Here is a 24,584-nt window from a genome sequence, read left to right on the forward strand (position 1 = left end):
ACCCAGGCCTTTCAACTCCAAATTCTGTGCATTTCTCACTGTTATTTACTACCTAAAACCTTGCAAAATATGTTTGTTTGAATTTCACATAAATCCTATGAAGCTGATAACATTTGTTGAAATCCTGTAACATGCAAGGCATTTTAGTTTTGATATGTATATCATTTAATTCTTAAGATAGTCCTAAGAGATAATGTTTACGCCCTTTCCCCAAATGAGGATAAATGGGGTTCAGAGATACTTCCTGAGTCACAATTAAATGACAGATCCAAATTCAAACATTGATTTCTCTAACTCCAAAGTTTGTCTTCTTTTCATGAAACAAAATACCATTATTGTTTTTTCTAGTGTGTATCCAGCTGGTAAACTAGCAGTTTTCTCTTTTTCCATTTTGGCTTGTGGACCATTAGCTAGAGAACATTGTTGTGCTATTTTCCTTTTTATTGCAGGATAGGTGAAGTAAATTTCCCCCCCCAAAGATTGCTTCAATTTGGTAGCACCTAAGTTAATTAAGAGATCTGGATTTAAGATCTGCCATTTTCTCAGTTTGTCCTTCGACACGTTGTTCCATCTTTTTGGGCTTATTTCCTCTTCACAAACAAAACAAAACAAAAAATTCTGAATTATACAGTCAAGACGTTTTCCCAGCTCTAAGATTCTGGTTATGTCAGAAGGGTAGAATTGGCAGAAAGCGTGGGGATCTGTTCACCTTGGTTTTGAATCTCTTTATTATTCAAAATTTAATGTCAAAGATATATTTCTCAGCATTTTACAAAAGACTTAAAAAGTTATCTGACCCAAGTGTGTCCATAGCTATCATCTATTTAAGACTGCAAAGCCATTTGGTGGGAATTACCTGTTAGAAGACACACTTTTCTCCTATTTTACTTAGATTTTTCAATTTCCTTTTTTAGCAAGATAAAAAGCAAATACATTCCTTTAGTGAGGTTGGATATGTCAGATTTGATTGCTCAGATTTGGAGAAAGAAATTACTATCGGTAATTTCAGTGAATAAAAAGTTATTGACAAAGTAGGAAATATTTTATATGAAGTTCCCATCGATTGTGATAGTTTCTTATTGTCATTTTACAAGAAACTGGAATAATTAAGGTGACCCATATATGCAATTTGTTCTCTTTAATTGACTTCTGCTTGGCCAGTAAATTACTATATTTCAGGGGCCTGCATCTCAGGTAAAAGAAGAATCACACAATTTTTTTAAATTAATGCTCTAGCTTCAAATCAAAAAGTCATAGGTTTCTATTTAAAGTGTAATATTAGGTGTTGCTTATCAATTTTCTCCTTGTAGGTTGTAAAGTTACTTGTGAAAAATTATTTCTCACCTCATTTGTTGTTGTTGTTGTTGAGAAACAGTCTCTCTCTGTCATCACCCAGGCAGAAGTGCATTGGCACAATCATGGCTCACTGTAGCCTTGAACTCATGGACTCAAGCAATCCTCCCACCTTGGCCTCCCAAAGTACTAGTATTACAGATATGAGCCACTGCACCTGGCCAGTTTCTCACAATTTTTTAACTTGATATATGTATTTGAAATAATGGCAACATTTAAATTTTATTAGTTTGTATTATTCTGATTTTTTATAGCCATCTGACAGAAATTTCTAAACAGACTTTCTTCAAAATTATTAATATCTGGTTTTCAAAAATTTCTGGGCCTGAGGACAGATTTCCCCTAGCATTTATGCTGTTAGCAATAAAAGCCAGGCAACTTGTCAGGGGTGGCATGAAGGGGGAGAGTAAAGTTAAGGGGTAGGAGAGTGCAAATATGGTTCCTAAGCAAACTTCTGATTCTATTTCAATTTCAGTATAATTATAATAATTTTTTTTTCAGTAATGTCTTCTTTGGATCATAGGAAAGGTAAACTTTCATTTTAATTTCCCCTTTTGCACTGGAAGGAATAGATGTGTAGAAATTAGTACCTGACAGAAATATATTTTAGTTTGTTACAATTTTTTCTTCATGTATTCCCAGAAAGCATCGGAAGTGGTATTTACCAAAAAAAAAAAAATGCATTTACAGTTACATGGTTCACCATAGAGGTAAAAAGAGAGCATATTGCTTGCAGAGAAAGTGGGAAGTACATTAATTATTTTTGTCTGTGTGTTTGCTTTCATCAGTTCATGTATTCATCATTTATGGAACACTTACAAAGAACCTGATACTGTGAGATGTTAGAGTCTTAATGACAGGTGTGGTAAGTACACGACAGAGGTATATGGAGGGTGTTACAGGAACACAGAAGTTAAACATCTGAAAATCAGAACAACAGGTAAAGGAAGTGACTCTTGCACTGAGCCTAGAATAGTGTGTAGTCGATAGCTGGGGAGAAGGTGAGACCTTCCAGGCAAAGGGAGCAGTTTATACAGAAACATGGAGGTATAGTTTAGGGTGCTACAAGTAATTCCAGTAAGGCTTCATGGTGGCAGGCACAAGAATGCAGATATTAAACAAAAATGAAATTATCCCCATTTTACAGATGAGGAAAATGAAACTCAGAGAAGTTAGAGCTTGTCTAGAGTCTTGAAAGTAACACAGGTAGAATTTCAACCCAGATCTTTCTGATTCCTACATCCATGGGCTTGCCAAATATGACACACTGCCTCCCACAGGATCTGCTTATTGTTCTTAAGAACTAAAATTAGCTCTGACCTCAGCTCTCCTGCCAGTTGTATAACAGTATGAAAAATATCATTTGTATTCTATTGCTTGTTATAAGGAAACCTATCGCTTCTTTAATAGGAGGGGAAAAAAATTCTCTTAGCACAAAATTCTGAGAGGAATTTAGCAGGCAGTTTCTTTTTTTTTTTTATTTTTTATTTTTTTTTGAGTTGGCGTCTCACTCTATTGCCCAGACTGGAGTGCAGTGGCTGCTTCCGGCCACCACAGTCTCGACCTGCTGGGCTCCGGCGATCCTTCCACCTCAGCCTTCCAAGTAGCCGGAATTACAGGCATGCGCTACCACGCCCAGCTGATTTTTTGTAGAGATGAGGTCTCGCTGCCCAGGCAGGTCTCGAACCCACGGGCTCAGGCAATCCACTCATCTCAGCCTCCCAGAGGCGCAGGATTACAGGCTGAGCCACTGAGCCCGGCTTGCAGGCAGTTTCTTATGTGCAAAATATTAACTATCATAATGAAATAAAGTCAATTGCAATTTTACAAAAGTTACAGCAAGAAACTTGAGAAGGACAACGTCATGAATCATAGTAGAGAAAAGGCATTTCTGCAGGGAAAGAAGCTCAAGTCCTCCAAATATATTGCTTTTTGGTTATCTAACTTGAGGTAGAAAACCCAGAAGAATGAAATTTATTGGTTTTAACTGTGATTTTTGACAAGAGCTGGCCATTGGCCAGTCTAAGATCAAACTCTAGTGAGAAAGAGCCTAAAGAGTCTGTGTTTTGTTTTGTTGCTGGAAGCAAGAGTCATAGTCTTTAACTATTAGATTTATAGGAGCCAACATTGACATTTAGTTAGTAAAATTATAGTGCCTGACTTGTGTTCTTGCTGAACAGAGGGGCTATCGTATTTAACAGAGTATAACATTGGTATATGCCTGGGCCAAATATTTCAGAAAGCAATTTTGGAAGATGATAAACCAAGCACATGCATTTGCTTTCCCTCTCTCTTAATAGCCCAGTGATATCATAGTAAATGTCTATATCTGTATTTATATCTATATCTATCTCCATGGCAATGGTGAAAACAGAAGAGGGTGCCAATGGGATAGCAAAGATTTTGACACAGTTCTCAAGGATACAAAGCCTATATGACTGTTTTGATGAATAAGCTAGGGTAAAATTGCAGCCTAGAACACAAATAGGAAAGGATGCAGTGGGGGTTCCTGGTAAAAAGAGCCCTCAGAGGCTTTAAACTTGGAATCTGCATGTTAGGTCCATGGAATAGCCTGGTGCTGTGAGTAAAATGCAAAGAATCGCACAGAAATTAGATTAGAAAGAATTTTTTATTTAGAAAGTAGTTTGGAGAGAGAGAGAAAAAGGAGAATCCACCTCCCCAGATAGGAAGCTGGCCAGTGCTTACAGAAGAGCATGGCACAGCCAGAACTTAACAAAAACATGGTAACTGCTTGAGGTTGAATACTTTTAAGGCTTTCCTCTGGTGTGGATAGGCTGTCAAGGTGATTGGGTAGTGGTCTGTTTTACATCATCAGGAAGGGGGCAGGACTGTTCCCATGGAGTCTGTGTCATATAGGTCATGAAGGACTGCTTTATGACTGGAAGACAAATATTTGGAATAGCAAAGTAATCAGTACCTGGGGGGTTGCAAGACAATTATCAATAGCTACCTCTGGGAAACCGGTTCTGCCCTTTGCTGATGATTAGAGGGCAAATCAAAGAGAAGTGTTAAAAAACCCCAAAACATGACAAAGCTAAGCAATGTTGAAATGACTGCACTTTGGTTATATCAACTCCATTTTGGTCTTTTGTCCTTTCACTCCAAGTATAGAGATCAGTATAGAGCAAAAGTAAAGGTAGATGGACCTACTGACCCATACTTCTTCCTCTGTATCTGGAGCAACTTTCTATAATATTTGCTGTGCTGCTTTCTAAACATAATGAATTCTTGACCTGGTTAGGTCCCATGGCATAAGTGTTTGACGTGGTAGAAAGCCAAAGCAAAACCTAAAGTGACTGTGGACTTTTATAGCCCACCAAGAGAAAAACATGAAAGGAAACTCTATTCAGGAGTTTAATACTATAAAATAAAATCCCAAAGTAACTTTCTCTTTGACAGTTGCAGTAATGTAAAGTAAAGGTATACTGTCACAGCATATACACCCTGAAGGAAAGAAAGCCTGATTATCTACAGGACCTGCATACTTATACTGAGCTAGCACTGCCGGGTGAGGCCTTTTATGTAAATAAATCTTTACAGCTCCAAGGCAGCCTATATCAGTTGTCTATACTAATCAATCTAATCATTTATTCAAAGATTTGAAGGATGAGCTAAAGGTCATCATATATTTGAGGAAAATAGCATGAGTGAGACAAAGTTGAGCAAACATTAGCTGACCCAAGTACAAAGAACAGAGAAGAACTTTTAAAAAAAACAAACTAATGTTCTCAGATTTGACTTCTAGCCAAGCTGGAATGAGTTTCACTTAACAATAGGAAGAAACGGGATAATATACAAAGTTATAACTTTTCTTAAATCAATCAGAGAACTAAGATCTCAGGGCTACCAAGTAGCCTGATGTCTAAGGAAAGAGACAACCTCCAAGCAGAGACAGGATGTTGAGTACTGATTGCTAGTGATAGTGCCTGGGAAGAAGTTGGGGGCACTGTATAAGAATGTAAAATAATTCAACTAAAGCTTTTAATGGGTTGCTAATGGCCAAGTGTAGTCTGGTTTGTGAATATAGCAGATATAAAGCAGTACATACCTGTTTTCAGTTTCTTCTGCATAGACTTCCATTAGATATTCATAAGTAAGATTTAGGGCAGGGCAGTAAATCAGAAGTCTAAGTCTGGAGGAAGGGAGTGACTGTGCTTGGAAGAAAAGGATAATTCTTCTTCTCTAAGAACAAAAGAATGAAGCCTCCGGAACCGAGCTGCAAACTCTGTAGTCCTAGGACACAGATAAAAACCTGTTTTGGTTGTAAGAGGAACAAAGGAAAAAAATCTCCACCCTTTGGGGTGGAGTAGAAAGCTGTTTTGGTCCTAGACTATTAGACATCTCTCCTGGGAGAGGAGCAAGATCATCTATAAAGCCCTAACCTGATAGCCAAGATACAAGGCATTCCTGGTTGGGCCAGAACAACAGAGCAGTTATCTGTCCTTCTCCCCTACCAGGATAGAAAGCACAGTAACAAGTCGTAGTAGTTTACTACCTGAGGAGAGGCAAGAGCGTGGTGAGAGACCCTTGCTTAGGTGCAGGTTCACAGGGAGTACCTAAATTTGAGAATAGTACAGGACCATTGAGAAAAAGTCTCTAGCAAACCATCCCCACATGCCCCCCAAAGGAAAAGTTAAAACAAATTTGAGATTTCCAGAAATGGTTGAAGTAAAGGTATATATAAAGACATTAAAAACTTTTTAACTACTCTAAAAGGTAAAAGTTGACTTTCTAAAGCAAAAATAATGATGTTTGTGGGTTTATAGCATGTGCATTAAATAAAATGTATGAAGAATTGAAGACTAGGGAAAGGAAGAATTGAGTGTACCATTTTTAGTATTTTTGCACTCTACATGAAGTGGCATAATATTATGCATTGAGAATTATAATCTAAAAATCTGAAATCCAAAATGTCCCAAAAATTGAAACTTTTAGAGTGCCAACATGATGTTTAAAAGAAATGCTTATTGGAACATTTTAGATTTCAGATTTTTGGATTTAAGAATGCCAAACTGGTAAATACAATGCAAATTTTCTAAAATCCAAAAATATCTTAAAGCTGAAACACTTCTAGTCCCAAGCATTTTGGATAAGGGATGCTCAACCTGTTTTTGAAGGCAGACTGTGATTAATTAACATTATATATTGTAAACTCCTAGAAAACCACTAAAACTTTTAAAAGAGGTAAACATAAGCTGATAGTGAAGAAAAAAATGGAATCACAAAAAATACTCAATTCAAAAACATAGACATAATTAAAAAAGCAAGCAATATGACCCAGCAGTTCCTCTACTGGGAATATACCTGGAGGAACTCAAATCATTCTACAAAAAAGATACCTGCACACATGTTTGTTGCAGCTCTATTCACAATAGCAAAAGCATAGAACCAACCATGTTGTCCATCGAAGCTGGACTGGATTAAAAAAAAAATGTGATACATATACACAGCGGAATATTATGCAGCCATAAAGAAGGACAGACATATGGACGTGTCAGCAACTTGGATGGATTTAGAGTCGATCATACTTGGTGATCTATCACATAAACAAAGAACAGAGTACCATATGTTCTCGCTCATAAGTAGATTTTGAACAATTATTATAATACTATGGATTGGCAGTAGTGAGAAACTGTCAGGGGAGGAAGGGAGGGATTGATAGTTAGTGAAACTGCTAGGGAAGGGATGGGCATACCTCATCAACAAGGGTACCTGCATGATCAACATATGTATACCTAACCCTGAATTGTACCCCACATCTTTATAATCAAAAATTAATTAATTAAAAAGCAAACAAGAGGGAAAAGGGAACAAAAATAGATGGAACATAGTGAAAACACTAGCAAAATGGTAGATTTTAATTCAACTATGTTAATGATTATATTAAATGTAAATAGTCTAAACATCTTCATTAAAAAAGATTGTCCAGATTTGATTGAAAACACTGCTCAAAATAAATGCTATCTACAAGGTAAATATCTACCTAAATATAAAGGTAGATAGATTAAAAGTTAAGAAATGGAAAAAGATATACTGTGTAAATAACAATCTGAAGAAAACTGGAGTGACTATATTAGTATCTGGCAAAGTAGACTTCAGAACAAGGATTATTACCTGAGATAAAGAAGGATATTACCTTTTGGTGACTAGATCAGTTCACCAAAGACATAACAATTCTAAATATGTGTGAACATAACAATAGAACTTAATATATATATATATATATATATAAAGCAGAAGGGGTAGAACTGAAAGAAGAAAGAGTTAAATGAACAATTATAGTTGGAGGCTTCATACATTTTCATCTCTGAGTAATTGATAGAACAAGTAGAGAGAAATCAGTTAGGATAAAATACCTTGACAACACTATCAACTTACTTGACTTAATTGACAATGCACCACTCCACTGAATGCTAGCAGAATATGCATATTCAAGTATACATGGAGCATTCAGTTAGACCGTATTTGGTACCATAAAGCAAATACAAAATAATTAAAATCATACAAAGTATGTCCTTTCACCAAAACAGAAATAAACTAGGAGTCACAGAAAAATATCTTGAAAATTCCAACTATTTAGAAATTACACAGCATACATATAATAAACTATAAGTCAAAGAAGAAATAACAAGGCAGAATTGAAAATATTTTTAATTGAATGAAAGTGAAAATATAACGAAACACAAAGGGATACAAGGTTAGAGGGAAATTTATAGCATTTGATGCTTATGTAAGAAAAGAAGGCTCTCCAATTAATAATCTAATCTTGTGCCTTAATAAACTAGAAAAGAACAAATTGAACCCAAATCAAGCAGGATGGAAATAATAAAGGCCAGAAATCAGTGACATTGAAAATAGAAAGAGTAGAGGATATCAATGAAACCAAAATGGGGTTCCTTGGAAAAAAAAAAAAAGTCAGTAAAATTGATAAGCCTGTGGCCAGTCTGATTAAGTAATAAAAGATAAAGCCAGTATTAGAAATGAAAAGGGACATCACTACAAAGCCTACAGAAATTAAATTTATAGGATGGGTATAGTGGCTCACACCTGTAATCCTAGCTTCTTGGGAGGCTGAGGCAGGAGAACTGTTTGAGGCCAGGAGTTTGAGACTGTATAGCAACATATAGTGAGACCCTGTCTCTAGGAAAAAGAATTTTAAAAGAAATTAAAATTATAAAGTACTTTTAAGTAACATCATGGTAGTATGTCTCATGGGCACTGGAGGCAAATTGAAGAGAGTCCCATTGGCTGAATCTGGGACCACTTGAGCACCAAAATAATTATGTGCAGTAATTAATTATAGATTATTGAAAAACAAAAAAGAATTTGTGATTCCACATTGATAATAGATAGTTAATGGAGAAGAGAGTGCTCTTATTCAGAAAAGAATGCTGAGTGCTGACTAGTAATTACGGAGGGAATGTTGGTGTTAGATTATTATTTTGCAGACACTGAAGTAAAGATTGATTCAAACAAATCATCGATCAATGCTAAATCTAGAGAGAAATTTAGATGAGAAACAGGATGTAAGTATGCTCTTAAAGATGGATACCTTTAAGCCAGACTCGGTGGCTCAGTCTGTAATCCCGCGCCTTGGGAGGCTGAGGTGAGTGGATTGCCTGAGCCCGCGGGTTTGAGACCCGCCTGGGCAGCGGGACCTCATTTCTACAATAAATCAAAAAATCAGCCGGGCGTGGTAGCGCGTGCCTGTAATTCCGGCTACTCGGAAGGCTGAGGTGGAAGGATCACCGGAGCCCAGCAGGTGAGGCTGTGGTGGCCAGAAGCGGCCACTGCACTCCAGCCTGGGCGACAGAGTGAGACTCCAACTAAAAAAAAAAAAAAGATGGATATCTTTGCTTCCAGATAGAATATCCTTAGAAGGACACAGCACCAGTCATGTAGTAGATAGGCTGGTAATAAAAGCTTAAACAACCCTGTAGAGATTGAATACGCTATTGCCTCAGTATTATTACTTATATTGATGTGACTTTTAGAATTTAGGTTGATTTTTCTGAGGTACCTTCAAATACTTATTTCTCTGTCCGAGCCTAAATAACTATTATTCCAGAGGCTACCCCTGTAACCAGTAAGCACTTACCTCAATCAAACCAATTACTTTTAATAGAAAAATGAACCTTGTATGTTTTGGAGAGGTGGTACCAGTGTGATTTCCAAATCCTTAGTATTGACAAAGCCTGTGGAAAGTCATAGCCTCTCAGGTGACCCCTGTCTAGACCTGGATTTAGATCTACTCTTTTACTGTTTATATGAAAATCACTTCAGACATAGAGAAAAGTTACAAGAATAAGAATAATACTAAAAAGCACACCTTATTCTTTACTCAGATTTACCTATTTAGTTTTCCTTTTTGCCACTTTTTTTTTCTTGGTCATGTAACAACATGTTCTAAAGAGTCTTCAAAACTGAGGAAGGACACACACTTGTATTTTGAAGCCCAGGTCTGTATTGGGTCTTTATTTGTGGTTTGACTAGCACTGTTAGAGTTGAGGCAGCCTAATTTATCTGGGGTGAAAAATATTCCAGATTTCTGTAATGGTAGAAGAATTCATATGTCTTCTGATGAAAGTGCCTGGGAGTGCAGGGTGCCATCCTAAATGACTTATAAAATCATTAAGGTAAAGATTTGAGGAGGAATTATTTTGTGGGTTAAAGAAGATAAGTGGTGTTCATTGATTAAGGTCTTTTGAGGATCAAAGTTTCCAACTTAGCAATGGGTTGAGAAAGTTGCTTAGGTTGGTGGATTTAGTGCTGAGGTTCAAACTGTATCCTGGTCATTTAACCTACTTTCTGCTTCTCCCTGTGAGAGGTATGCACAAGAGCTTAGGGCATGCTTTCTTATTGGGTCACAGTTCTTAAAACTAACCTCCTTTGTAAGATGAGTTTAAACTTTAAGAGTTTACACTAAGTTGTAAAACAGTATGTCAAGATCTAAGATTGTCTGTTTTGTGGGCCCCTGAAGTTGTAATCAGACCTGGATTGTCAAGATCCTAAGAAGCAATTCTCAGAGTAGGAAGATGTAAGTTTTTATGATAACAGAAATGCGGGCTTCAAAACACAAAAATCATGCATATAAGCACAAATATTAATCATGAGAATGCTAAAATAAACTCTTAAAGAAAACTAAATGTCCTATCATAGAATTAGCATCTGAAAGTATCAGTTAAAATGTGGAATACTTCTATAATTCACTTTCATGGAGTTAAATTTTATACAACCATAACTCAGACTATCTGTCAACATGTAAAAATGCGTGTGACATAATATGGAAAAATCAGAATATACTTTTCTTGTACTGTGATTTTCACTAAAATACTGATATTTGCGAGAAAGATTAAAGTTTATAGAAATACTTATATTTAGGAACTATGTTATAGTAGTCAAAATGCAGGTGATTTTTTTTTCTCTACTTTTTATATTTTCAGTAGTGTTGTTATATGGCATTTGTGGTTGGAAGAAAATTAACCACTCTTTTTTAAAAATGAAGTCTGGATTTTGAAATCTCATCATGGTTTTCTTGGTCAGCAATCCAGAAATTTCTATAGGCAGAGAGTCTTAGGTGCCTTCTCTTTGGCTCCTGCTAGAGGTTGGATTTGTGTGAAAATTGGGTCAATAGGAAAGTTTATTCTTTCTAATTTCCCTAAAAGATGTCTGTACTCAATGCACTTTGCCTAACTTTTCATTTCACTCTCACAGTCTGGGGACTGGGCTTGGTGTCCTGTGCTGTGGTTGAACAGTCCTGTCTGCAGTGTTACACATGAATTGTCTCCTTCCTCTCTCTTTAGGAAGTACATTTTCAGCTGAGCATCTCAAACTTCAACTCCAGAAGGAATCCCTAAATGAGCTGAGAAAGGAGTGTACTGCAAAAAGGTAAATGCACCGCTGAGAATCATTGCTATGAGTGTTCAGTTTACTGTGAGGATACATTTGGAAAAGTAGCATTCTTCTTTAAACACTGATGATATTAATTTATATTTCATACACTTCAGTGCCACATTCATTTATTCAACAAATATTCATTAAGCACCTACTATGTGTCATGTACTGTGCTAGAAGCTAGTTATGAAAGTTCCTAGTATGTGGTCATAATGAGAAACATGAATGCTGTTCGAGTTTCCTAGGCCACAGCACCCTGGCTTAATGTTTGAATCTCCTCCTCCTGTCTGCTACATGCAGTTTAGCTTATAATTTCCTTTCAGTAATTTCTCTAGACTTACTCCTGCTTTATGTTAGATCATTGAGATTAACCTAAGGAGCTCCTAGCTTATCTCTCTAACATTAATCTATCTTTCCAGTTCATCCTCCATGCTGCCATCAGACCTCTCCTCTTAAAATACCATTTTTACCTTATTTTTTGACTTCTTAATATGGTGATTCTTTTGCCTAATTTTCAAACAGCCTTTAATAAATTGGTACTGTATAACTGTGGTTAATCTTAGTTGCTCCCCAAACATTCATTCAACAAATTCTGGTAGTTTTTATTTTTCCAACACATGCTCGGTTCATTACCACCTCTGTTCTTTAGCTCACCTTCACTCACTTCTCCTGGAAAGTTATTCCATCTTGCAACTGTCTTCAAGAAACCTTAGCAATTGAGGATTCAAGAATGTTAGACCTGGTATGGAGAAAAGGGAACGCTTTTACACTGTTGGTGGGAAGGCAGACTAGTTTAATCTCTATAGAAAGCAATGTGGCAATTCCTAAAAGAACTAAAAATTGATCTTCCATAAGATCCAGCAGTCCCTCTGCTGGGAATATACCCAGAGGAACATAAATCATTCTACCACGAAGACACCTGCATATGCATATTCACAATAGCAAAAGCATGGAACCAACCCTACTGCACATTGAAAGTGGATTGGATAAAGAAAACTTGGTACATATACAGAGTGGAGTATTACACAACCATAAAGAAGAACAAAATTATGGAATCTGAAGCAAATTGGGTGGAGTTGGAGACCATCATACTTAGCGTTCTATCACAGAAACAAAGAACTGAATACCACATATTCTCACTCATAAATGGAACCTGAATATTAACTACATTAGCACAAGGGAGGGATTGGCAGTCGCTGGCCACTGCCAGGGGAGGGGAGGGGCGCTTAACAACATAAGGGGTACCTAATACTATACCACAGGGAATAAGGGCCAGTTGGAGGGCCAAACTTTACCTTCATGCAGCCTACTTGTGTAATTAATCCTTACTTGTACCCCACATCTCTATAAGAAAGTTTAATTGTAAAAAAAAGAATGTTAGAGCTGGAAAGAACATAGAGATTATCTATTATAATTCCCTCAGTTTGCAGATAGGAAAGCAAGACTGTGGGAAGTCACTATCCAGCTCACTAGCAAATCCAGGACTGGACTCCATTATATCTTCAGTGCTGTTTTAGATAGGAAAAACAAAAGTGTTTTTCTTACTCTGGCATGCCTCTCAACCCAACACTTTTGACACTAGGTCCTTCAGCAGACACTCGTTGTATGTCTTATGATTTAATACATTTTGGACACTACCTGGAGAGTCTCAGGTCCTACAGGTTAAGTGCTTAGTTCCACAAGACCGCTGTCCTACCACATCAGATGTCAATTGTAAGCCCCAGGTCGTGAGCTGTGCTGCTGCTTGACCTGCTTAGGATATGGGGTCCCATAATCCCTGCCTTGGGTTTGAGTAATTTGCTAGAGTGGCTCACAGAGCTCAGGGAAGCATTTACTTAATGTTTACTTGTTTATGATAAAGGCTATTACAGAGGATACGGCTAAACAAACAGCTAGATGGAATAGATGCATAGGGCAAGGAATAGGGGAGGGGCACAGAACTTCCATGCCTTCTCTGTGCACACCCTCCTCCAACTGCCTCCGGTCTGGGAGCTAACCAAATCTTGTAGTTCAAGAGTCTTAGGAGTTTTTGACCTCCAACCCTCCACCAGCCCTCTTCTCACAGGTTCGTGTGTGGGGCTGCAAATTCCAGCCCTATAATTGCTTTGCTTCTCTAGTGGCCAGTTCCATCCTGAGACTGTCTAGGAGTCCGATCCTAGATCATTTCATTAGCATAAACTCTGGTATGATCCAAAGGTGCTCATAAAGAATAGCAAAAGACACACTAATCCCTCAGGAAATTTTAAGGGGTTTAGATACTCCTTGCTAGGAATCAGGAATAAAACCCATATATATGTCATATGACAATGCTCTTTGCATTATACAACTTCTTAATTCTACTCCGACCTACAGTTTCTCCAAATTCCTCTTGTTCTTAAATTGTTGACACAATTAAGCAGGTAGTTTATTTTATGGATATTTTATCTATTGCTCATATTTCTTAAATAGTTTAAGAGAAGAGCTGGGTCATCTCTTGCTACAGCTTCTTATTTTGTTATTTTTCTTACTTTGCAACTGGTTGTTTTTTGAGATAATTTTCGTGTGAAAGAATACTTTTGAGAAAATACCATATGGATCTTTCCTGAAATCAAATTGGCCTCATTAAATATTGGCTGTGAAATCTTGGTCAGATTACTCAGCTTCTCTAAATCTTGTTTCTTTGTTTATAAATGGGTATATAATCATATCAGCCTACTAGAGTTGTAACAATTGAATAGAGCCATTTGTAGGTGCTCAGTGAATGATTATCTGTTTCCATTGCATCTCTCATCAAGGTGCAAGGCATACACAGTGGCCTTGGTTAACTTGAATGAAACTACTTGGAGATAGTTCAAGATTCATGGTAGCTACTGTTCTTGCCTCTCCTTCTGGGTTTCTGTGGCCTACTACAGACCATTTAATCTTTATTTATGTGGCACTAAGTGTTAGAAAACATGAAAGCGTATTTCTTAAGTAAATGTACTTTCTTTCTTTCCTCATTAGAGAACTCTTTCTGAAGACCAATGCTCAATTGACAATTCGTTGCAGGCAGTTACTCTCTGAGCTTTCCTACATTTACCCTATTGATTTGGTAAGTTGTAAGCTTTGCATTTTCTGAAATAATTTTACTTTTTGAAACGATAATTTTTGTTTGAAATTTGCTCTCAGTGAAAAAGCTCATTGCTCTGGTCATAATCACATGCACTGTCATCATTCTTTCAGGAGCTAATACCTATTTTAAAAGTAGATTTAGACTTGATTGGCCCTAGGTTCCACAATTTTAGTCTTTATATCAATTTGATGGTGGGAAGCACCCATCATCTGAAAGAATGTCAAGTCATTTTTTATTTCTTTAGGATCCTTTTACTCAAATTATCCCCTCTCACTATTTCTGACACATATATACACCACTTTTTTTTTTTTTTTTGAGTTGGAGTCTCAATCTGTCGCCCGGACTGGAGTGCAGTGTCCACTTCCGGCCACCGCAGCCTCGGCCTGCTGGGCTCTGGCAATCCTTACACCTCAGCCTTCCAAGTAGCTGGAATTACAGGCATGCGCTACCACGCCCGGCTGATTTTTTGGTTTACTGTAGAGATGAGGTCTCGCTGCCCAGGCGGGTCTCGATCCCGCGGGCTCAGGCAATCCACTCACCTCAGCCTCCCAAAGGCGCGGGATTACAGGCTGAGCCACCGAGCCCGGCTTACACCGCTTTTAAAATATAATTGTTGGGCAGGGAAGCAGACTCATGCCTACAATCCCAGCACTTTGGGAGGCTGAGGCAGAAGGATTGCTTGAGCCCAGGAGTTTGAGACCAGCCTCAGCAACATAGTGAGACCTCATCTCTACAAGAAATCAAAAGAATTAGCTAGGCATGGTCTTGTACTAGCTACTTAGGAGTAGCTACTTAGGAGGCTGCACCCAGGAGATTAGACTGTAGTAAGCTGTGAGCATGCCACTGCACTCCAGCCAGGGTGACGGAGTGAGACCCCAACTCAAAGAAAGAAAAACATATAATTGCTAATTATACATTTATTAGTGTTACTTAAGATAGTCCTGGGATAACTGACAGGATGTTAAGTTTTTGAACCTAATCTAATGTCTTAGAATAAATGCAAAAAGTAAAACTTCTGTAAAAATGGATTAGTATTCTTCTTTAGAGAACCAAATCTGCTAAATTTGATGGATTTCTTTTTAATGAAAAGAGGTTTAAAACACTAATTTTAAGAGAAAGAAGTTAATAGGATTTCAGTTTGCTTCCAGAATCTTATTAAATCATTTATAGATGTGACTTAGCCAAAGATATTTTTATGATGATAACTTTACATGGCTTTTTCCTTGGACATGATGGCTTAGATGTTTTTATTATAGAAAATTTCAAATGTATATATATGTATGAGAGAGTATAATGAATCATCTTGTATTCCTTATCCAGCTTTAATAATTAGGATAATATTTTGGGTTTAGGATGGTATTATTGTTTTTGTGTCAACAACAACCTGCTGAGTTTTTTGAAATTTGACTTAGAGTTTATTTACTTTAAATATAAGAAGAATTAATTTCATTCTTTGGTTAAATTCACAGAATGAGCATAAGGATTACTTTGTATGTGGTGTCAAGTTGCCTAATTCTGAGGACTTCCAAGGTAGTATTTTCTTTGTTTACTTCAAAAGATGTGGTGTATATAAAGAATACATATATATATATATAAAATATATATTCCCATATATATAAAATATATATGGGAATAGAGTTGTTTTGAAATGTTGGTTGCCTAGTACTTTATCCAGAAGGATTTTGGACCTTCTAGCCCTTCCCAGTTGCAAGTATGTAGGTTAGATTCCCTGATGGGAGACATAAGAGAATGTTTGGTCTGATCATAGAAAAATAATTATTGAGCTTTATATTTGAAATTTAAAAGAAAATAGATTTGCTTTAAGCAAATAAGGAAGTAGGGTTTTTAAGAACTATCAATAATCTCCCTGTCCTTATGTTTTGATTTTTTGTCTTGAAAAATTTGTGTGGTTGGGAGCAGAGGAACACTAAACACTAATCTTTTTTTTATTATTTAGAAAGTCACATTCTTGTTGACCTGAAAAGTGTTTGAAAATTTAATTTGGCACCACTCCCACTGCTACAGGTTTAATTTGTTATACCATTATTTCTCTTCTCTTCTGACAAAACAGTTACATTAAAGGTATTATAGAATATGATTTGTAATAATTTCTACATTTTAAAATCTTTTATTTTTCCTATAGACATTTGCAGATATTCCAAAGAATCATTTTCTTTGGTATATCGGTAAACAGATTGTTTTTATTGTTAGCAAAGTTCTTTTCCCTTAGCCTGAATGATACTTTGAGGCCTACAATATTGTGATATATTTATAGATTATTCCCAAAGCCAGAATATTATCTATTTGGAAAGAAGTTATTCAAGAAGAGAGCATTGCTAGTTTTGATTGGGACTTTCTTCTGGTTTTCAAAAAGAAACGATTGTTATTGGTAGTCCTTTAACACTTAATACTATTTTAATCCATTACGTCCTTGGGCCCTTACCAGTAGGTTGTTGGGCATGATAAAAGGAGAGCCATAAACCAGGAGTTGGAAAACCTGTGTTCAAGTTCTAGTTCCTCTTCTGTAAACCATATAATTTGGAGCAAGTCATGTGACCTTTGAGTTGATTTCCTAATTGATAGTATGAACATATTAATTTATGTCCTACCTGTTTTACAAGATTGTTGTGAAGATTAAGTGAGGCATACCATTATCTATAAAAGCATGAGATTTTGCCTTGTCTTTAATTCTCACAAAAACCAACAAAGGAGCCCTATCAGGAAAGTGATATTCATTGACCTGCTTGAGACCACAAAGCTATGTAATGATATAGCTGGGATTTGTCTGGTTTCCATTTCATAGTGCTCCCTCAAGTCTCTATAATATAGTCACAGAAATGTGCTTGTGTTTGATGTCTTGAAGCTACTGCACATATGTGCATCCAATCATCGACTAAACATATTGAGCCCTTTGAGTCCCGTAACAGGTTTGGGATACAGAATGTCATTCTTTGAAAAAATACCTATTGGACACCTATATGCCAAGCACTGTGCAGGGTTTTGAGGCTACAATGATGAAGAAAACAAACATGTTCTCTCCTTCCATGGTGCTTATTGAAGGAGACAGCCAATAAACAAGACAATAAGTAATTAGCAAGTATTTAATAAAGGAATACACTATCGTAGAGATTGAAGGAAACTACTTTAGATAAAACTGTCAGAGAAGACAGAAGGGGCAGTGAGTACTAAGGTCTTGATGAGGCAGGAATGGGCTTGGCATATCTGGGAAAGCTCAAGGTTGGGGGATGGGAGAAAAGACTTGTATTTTGGGTAAATCACATAATCTCTGAGCTTCATTTCTTTAGTTATAAAATGAGTTAAGATCTATATCTCTAACTTGTGGTGATCAAATGAGAAAACATTTGAAAGAGCTTCTTAAGGATGAAGGGGACCCCCCAGCAACCAGAATTTATTTATTAAAAAATTGTGTATTTATTCTTACATGTTTAAACTTCCGGTCACCTTTAAAATACTCTCCATTTGATGCAGTACACCTGTGGAGACACTTTTTCCACTGCCCAGAACAGTTTTTGATGCCTTTTAGTGCTTCTGCTGTTTTTTGTTTCACCTCTTCCACATCGGCAAAACGTTTCCCTTTGAGGACTTTTTTCTTCAAGGAAACAAAAAAAAGCTGCTCAGGGTGAGATTGGGTGAACAGGGAGGGTGGGGCACGGGACACATGCTGTTTTGGGTCAAAATCTGCTTGAACACTCAGTGCAGTGTGGGCAGTTGCACTCGTAAATCACCCATCATGAAATGGGCAATCACATTGAAAGAATCTCCAAAAAAAATTCACTGAAGCCGAAGGCAGCCTCTCATATCAACACTAGCTGTTACACTTGATGCTGATGGGTTCCTAGAACACTTACCTAGCAGGGGAAGCATGTGCTACACGGGGCCCACCCTCCAAAAGCTAATTCCAGTTTTCTGGGAGTCCCCCCTCATACAAGGTACTCAATAAATATAATTGGAATTAGTTGCAAAAGAGAGAGGACAGAAGGAAGGACAGGAAAGACTGACCTGCACAGCTGAGCATAGTGAACAAGGGGAAGAGTTATATCCGAGAAGATGGGGAGGGCAGTCAGGGCTTTGAGGCTACAGTGAGGAGTTGGTATTTTGTTCTTGGGGAACTGCGAAATGCCTGAAGGGCTTCAAGAAGAGGGATGGCATGAGCTGAGTTAGGCTTTTCAAAGTCACTCTGGCTGCTTATTACAAAATGGGTTGAAGGAAGGCAAGCAGGAATATCAGGAGTGGCAAGGCAGTCTGTTACCTTAGTCTACCCTGGATGTTTCTTGATTTTGTATACTTTTCTTTTTAAGTTCCTTGTTTCCTAGTTTTTCATAGTACTTAGAGTACCTATTAAGCTGAATATATTCTCTCTACCCTTTGAAAAATTAGTGTCGCTTCTTATTGCTGTTGCTGAAAGAGGAAATGTGAGATAAAACGACAGAAATGTTTATTTTTCCTCTAAGGTGTTATTCACTCTCCATGACCCCTAGGAATCAGAAACTTTAAGAAGCACATATTGGAGTATTGGACTTTAAAAATCTTATGTTTGCATTCTGCAAGGCATGTCCATATACTAAGTGTATTAAGGGCCATGTGCACATCATCTGCTGTGTCTGGTGCTGAGAGTATGCAGAGATGATGAAGACACTGATCCTACCACCATGAGATTACAGTCCATTTGAGGGAGTCGGAATTGGAGTCAAGCCAGTCAAGAAATATTTATAGCCAGGTGCAGTGTCTCACGCCTGTAATCCTAGCACTTTGGGAGGCCGAGGCGAGAGGAGGATTGCCTGAGCTTAGGGGTTGGAAACCAGCCTGAGCAACTTGGCAAGACCTTGTCTCTACAGTAGACCAAAAAAATTAGCCGGACGTGGTGGCACATGCATGCCTGTGTTTCCAGCTACTTGGAAGGCTGAGGTGGAAGAATCACCTGAGCCCTGCAGATGGAGGTGGTGGCTGTGAGTGTGCCACTGCACTCCAGCCTGGGCGACAGAGTGAGACTCCGACTCAAAAAAAAAAAGAAAAGAAATATTTACTGAATTCATGCTTTGTATCAGGTGCTTAGAGGTTTATACCAGGTACAAGGAACTCAAAGAAGCAGAGATACTCAGAACTATCAGGAAAACCTTTAGAGAGAAGATGATGCTTGCACTGCCTTAAAAGATGACATGGTGTTTCCCTGTAGAAAGAAATATGGGAGGATATTTTAGGTTGGGAAGTAGAAATATGGCAACATGGAACATCACACATGACGTTGTCACATTTATAACTTTAATTCTCACAGCTATGAGAATTAATTCCTTCTGTGAGGAAAGGAGTTACCCTCAATTTTTTTTTTAATAAGAAGATTGAGACTCAGATTAGTTTTTCCAAGGAGTCATATTAGCCAGTGGTAAAGCTAAGGTTATCCCTGGTCTGCCTGATTCTCAGGCTCATGTTCTTGTCATGATGTGATTTTCTCCCTTGCTTTGAATGATAACCTCTCTAAACCTCTGACAACCTTTTAGTATTCCGTGCCAGCTGCTTTCTGGGAGAGATGCTAGTGAGGAACTGCAAACTAGTTATCCTATGATATTCATGAGACTTTGCTGGGATAGACTTTTTGTATTGCATGGGTTGATACTGTTTGGGAAAACTCCATGGTGCCCAAGCTTTATTGTATTTTTCTAAATGGGTAAGTTACTGTTAGAGTATGCCAAAGAAACCTGGACAAAATGGGGGGAAATTGTACAATGAAGGGTGTTCATCTGAGTTCCATCGACTGAGACATTTAGCTTAAAAAAATGTTTGTGCGTGTGTGTTTTTAAGTAATCCATAACACGAGAGCCTTTTGTGGTAATGAGACCCAGATTTCCTTCTGTGTCTGTATCCCTTTATGCAGGCATGATTTCTTGGAAAGGAGAGTCCATATGTCAAACAGTGTCTCATTGAGAACATGGAATGATTCCATAGATGCTGTGGCAGTGATTAGAGTCTTAAATATTTTGTCCTGTCTGGATCAGTGGGTGCTTGATTCCTTAACAAATCAGCTGCCTCAGTGATTGGGAAGGCAGGATGGTAAGAGCTTTTAGATCACTTATTGTACTTGGATGCATTTGAATATTAATAGTTTGTCCAACATATAAATCAAAGGAGTATTTGAATTAATTTATAATGTTGTCATGGCCATTGTGTGTTTGTGGAATTTATTGCCATAAAAATTACACAAAAGCTGCAGCCTTGAGCGGCTACCTACGTTTAAAAAAGAAATCAGAAGTATTTATAATGGAGAAACTGCAGGTTTTTATTTTATTGTTAAGCCTCTTATAACTTTCTTTGCATTAGCGTATTTTTCTTATATCTGAATTTTACAATTCATTCCGGTTTCTCCCTAGACCCTCTACTCCCCCTTCAACTTCTTACTAACAAAACTATCAGCTGTGACCTTTCTAACCCCCAGAACAGCATAGGGAACACAAGCCTCGGCTCTGCATTAGGTGTGAGGGACGTCATTAATGCTTACTGGAAAAGCACACCCCAGAGAGCTGGGTTTTGGCTTTGGCAGGTAAAAAATCTTTCAGATCTTGGAATGCTGGAAACCTGAAACCTTTTGGTTTTTGAGCTAAAGTGATTGGCAACAGAATGTGACATCTGAGGTTGCATGGCCTGCAATAGCCATAATTAACCACATGAGCTCACATTTTCCCATTGGAGTTTCAGTGGTCTGGGGGTGATGAAAGTGACTTCCCTACCAGGAGGTGGTTTTCCTTTTGAGGGTATTGGAATACCCTTGGGCCCTATAATGCTTCACCCGTGGTCCTTTTAAAATGCTTTTTAATATAAAGCTTCAATATTGGAAACCCAACACCACGATGTTTAACACTGAGCCTGTGATGGAGCACTATGGCTCGGAATGGGAGACAGCCTAGAATTGTTCATAGATGGAGTGGGGAGACATGTGGTGGCAAGAGTGGTGAGTGTGAATAACCCAGATCAGTGCTGATTTCCAATAGTACTCCATTTTCAGGGTGTGCTGTTTCTTTTTGGTTTTTTTATATCTGAGTGTAGGCTTCTCTAGAGATACCTTTTATCTTTAAATTTGAGCAAATTGTTCATTGGTGAGAGGTGAGGCTAAAAAACTCATTTTTTGTTCTTTTAATAGAGATGTGAATATAGTCTCAAAATCTGCAAATTTAATTCTTTGGCATTTCCCCTCTATTCATATGGGAGAAAATGTAGATGCTTGAGGTGCTTAGCATTGGATAGGTTTTTTTTTTTAACATTCATAGTTTGCATTTGACCTATTTGGAACACCGATTAATAATGGCCTGCTGCTTTCTGGAAGTTTTCAAATCCTCTTCTGCCAGGTCATAAAGTAAAGGAAAAGCTTTGTGTAAGGCACATGTAAGAGAGTTCCAACTTAGCATAGTATTATCCTTCTTCTCTCTGAGTTCTCTTCTTGCTCTTCCCCTCTCCCTTCAAAAGGAGGTTCATGACCAGGCATGGTGGCCCACATCTGTAATCCCAGCAGAGGGAAACCCAGGCAAGAGAATTGCTTGAGCCTGAGAGCTCACAGCTGGCCTGGGCAACAATAGTGAGACCCCAGTCCACAAAAAATACAAAATTAGCCAGGCATGGTGGTACACACCTGTAGTCCCAGCTACTCGAGAGGCTGAGACAGAAGGATCACCTGAGCCCAGGAGTTTGAGACTTGGTGAACCGTCATTATGCCACTACACTCCAGCCTAGGTGACAGAATGAGACTCTTGACTCAAAAAAAAGAGGTTCTGAAGGACTTGGTCTTTACTGGTAGGACTATTTTAACCCTTTGCGCTCAGAGACATCTCGCAGATCACCTACCAACAACTCCCTAAACATTTTTACGAAATAGTGAAAAATGAATCACTTCATATTAAATAGAATAGTGTTGGAACCAAATATTTTATTGTAATAATATTTGACATATACTGGAATTTTGGACGTGGATGAACTTGTTTATGACAAAAAAAATCAAAATTTTATATCTCATATTTTTCTAATGTGTGGTAATGTGTGAAGCAGTCAGTGACATGCATTGCAGGTTCATTGATAGAGGTTGTGCAATAGTAATTTGTTTGACATCTTCCACCTGGTGTTTTCTATTCAAGCAGCCAATACAGTCTTGTTTTCTTCCTTCCACATTAATAAAACATAATTTATTGTCCAGTCTGTTGTTCAAAGATGAAATGGAAGGATGCACTTGTGATTCCTTAAAACTGCCTCTCAGCTGATCAATCAGAAGAAGCTTGACAAATTTCAAATGGGACATAGGTTTTTCATTGTTTTTGAATGGAAAACTTCAAGGGAACATACATTTTTAAAAAATCTGTGCTGGTATAAGTTTGTCCTGTATAATCACCAGCAACTTCTTTATGTGCCCTGAGAGGGAACATCCAAGTGTTTGCTAGATTTACGATGCCTCTTTAGAGAAGACATCTGAGTGCAAAGAGTTAAATTTGATAAGTCCTAATCTTTACAGAAAGCAAGAGGTCGCATTCAGTGACCTGTGAGAGAACTCACAGTCTCAGCTGTGATGCCACACATGGATATTTTGGGAACTGGAGTATGGATAGAATTCTCCTGCTTATTTCATGCTCCAGGTTTTTTTACCTACATAACTTTGAGCAAGCCACTTATACCATGTGATTCTCATTTTTCTTATCTGCAAGTTGACAGCATCAGATTCAGTGATTTCTGAGGTTTCTCCTACCTCTAATATTATGTGGTAATGAGTTTCTAATGAAAAGTACTTTTAGTCCCTCTAAAATAGTATGAAGTACAGGTTTCAACAGAAGTGTTGTAATAGTACTCAAGGTTCTTGGATGGAAGTAGAGCAAGAGGACATGGTCTCTAAAAAGAATTACGTTTCTAGTTAGTTAGGGCATGACTCAGTAGGCAGTTCAAATGGATGCTGCTTGATTTTTTTTTTTTTTTTTAATTTGGAGACTCTCACTCTCTCACCCAGGCTGGAGTGCAGTGGCATGCTCACGGCCACTGCAGCCTCAACCTGCTGGGCTCAGGTGATCCTTCCGCCTCAGCTTTCCAAGTAGCGCTACCAGCATGTGCCACCATGCCCAGCTATTTTTTGATTTATTTTAGAGATGAGGTCTCACCAAGTTGCCCAGGCTGGTCTCGAACCCATGGGCTCAGGCAGTCCTCTCACATCGGCCTCCCAAAGTGCTGGGATTATAGACATGAGCCAACATACCCAGCCGATTTTTTTTTTTTATGAGTTTGTTTTGAGAGAATAGCAAATATTAATTGAGAAGCTATTTTCTGTCAAGAGCTGTGCAAGTCATTGGTCACTCATAGACTTTTTATGTATTCTTTGTCCTTACTAGAAAACTGAAGAAGCTAAGGTGATATATGTGTATCATGTGCTTGGTACATTCATGGTCCTAAGTTTAAAAATTGGTATACACTGGGTACAGTGATGCATACCTGTAGTTCCAGCTACCCAGGAGACTGAGACATGAAGATTGCTTGAGTCCAGGAGTTTGAGGCTAGCCTGGGCAGCACAGCAAGACCCTGTCTCTTTAAAAAGAGAAATTCTTAGGACAAGTCATTAGTCAGGCTCAGTGGTTCACACTCACAATCTCAGCACTTTGGGAGGCCAAGGCAGGAGGATCACTTGACACCATAAGTTCAAGACCAGCCTGGGCAACATAGTGAGACCCCATGTCTACAAAAAAAACAAAACAAAAAATTGTTGGGCATAGTGGCATGCCTGTAGTCCTAGATCCTTGGGAGGCTGAGGCAGGAGGATCTCTTAAGCCTAGAGGTTTGAGACTGAAGTGAACTATGGTCAGGCAGGCCATTGCACTCCAGCTTGAGCAGCAGAATGAGACTCTGTCTCAACATTTTTTTATATTAATTTTTAAAAAAGTTTTAGGACTTTCTAAAAGCTCTGAGACAGTATGGTAGAATAGTTAAGGATGGAGGATTTGGTGTCAAGCCTAACTGGTGACGAGGTGTTTTACTTTGGACAGGTTCCTTAATCTCTTTGAGCCTTAGTTTCTTTATCTGTAAAATAAATGAAAAACCATAAGTAAGGTACTGCATTTCGTGTTTGTTAATGGATGAATGACTGTCATATCTAAAGTACTCTAGACAATTCTGGGATGAAGAAAAATATGTACTTGTAAAAATGATCTATTTTTATAGGGTGATCAAGGAGAAGTCAATAACTGCTATGGTA

At 37.9% G+C, this 24,584-nt stretch overlaps 1 protein-coding gene across 2 annotated transcripts in view; it reads left to right on the forward strand.

The window, feature by feature from the left end:
• UVRAG (UV radiation resistance associated) overlaps positions 1-24,584 on the forward strand; it is a 303,419-nt gene that overhangs the window by 146,207 nt on the left and 132,628 nt on the right. For both annotated transcript variants that reach the window (XM_021712220.1, XM_008057822.1), the window contains 3 exons: positions 11,178-11,262; positions 14,251-14,338; positions 15,829-15,889. In XM_021712220.1, coding sequence (XP_021567895.1) covers positions 11,178-11,262; positions 14,251-14,338; positions 15,829-15,889 — 234 coding nt within the window. The remainder of the gene's footprint in view (positions 1-11,177; positions 11,263-14,250; positions 14,339-15,828; positions 15,890-24,584) is intronic.

The sequence above is a fragment of the Carlito syrichta genome, unplaced genomic scaffold (assembly GCF_000164805.1).
Source record: "Carlito syrichta isolate Samal-C Ts95f unplaced genomic scaffold, Tarsius_syrichta-2.0.1 Scaffold303134, whole genome shotgun sequence".
Lineage (NCBI taxonomy): Eukaryota > Metazoa > Chordata > Mammalia > Primates > Tarsiidae > Carlito > Carlito syrichta.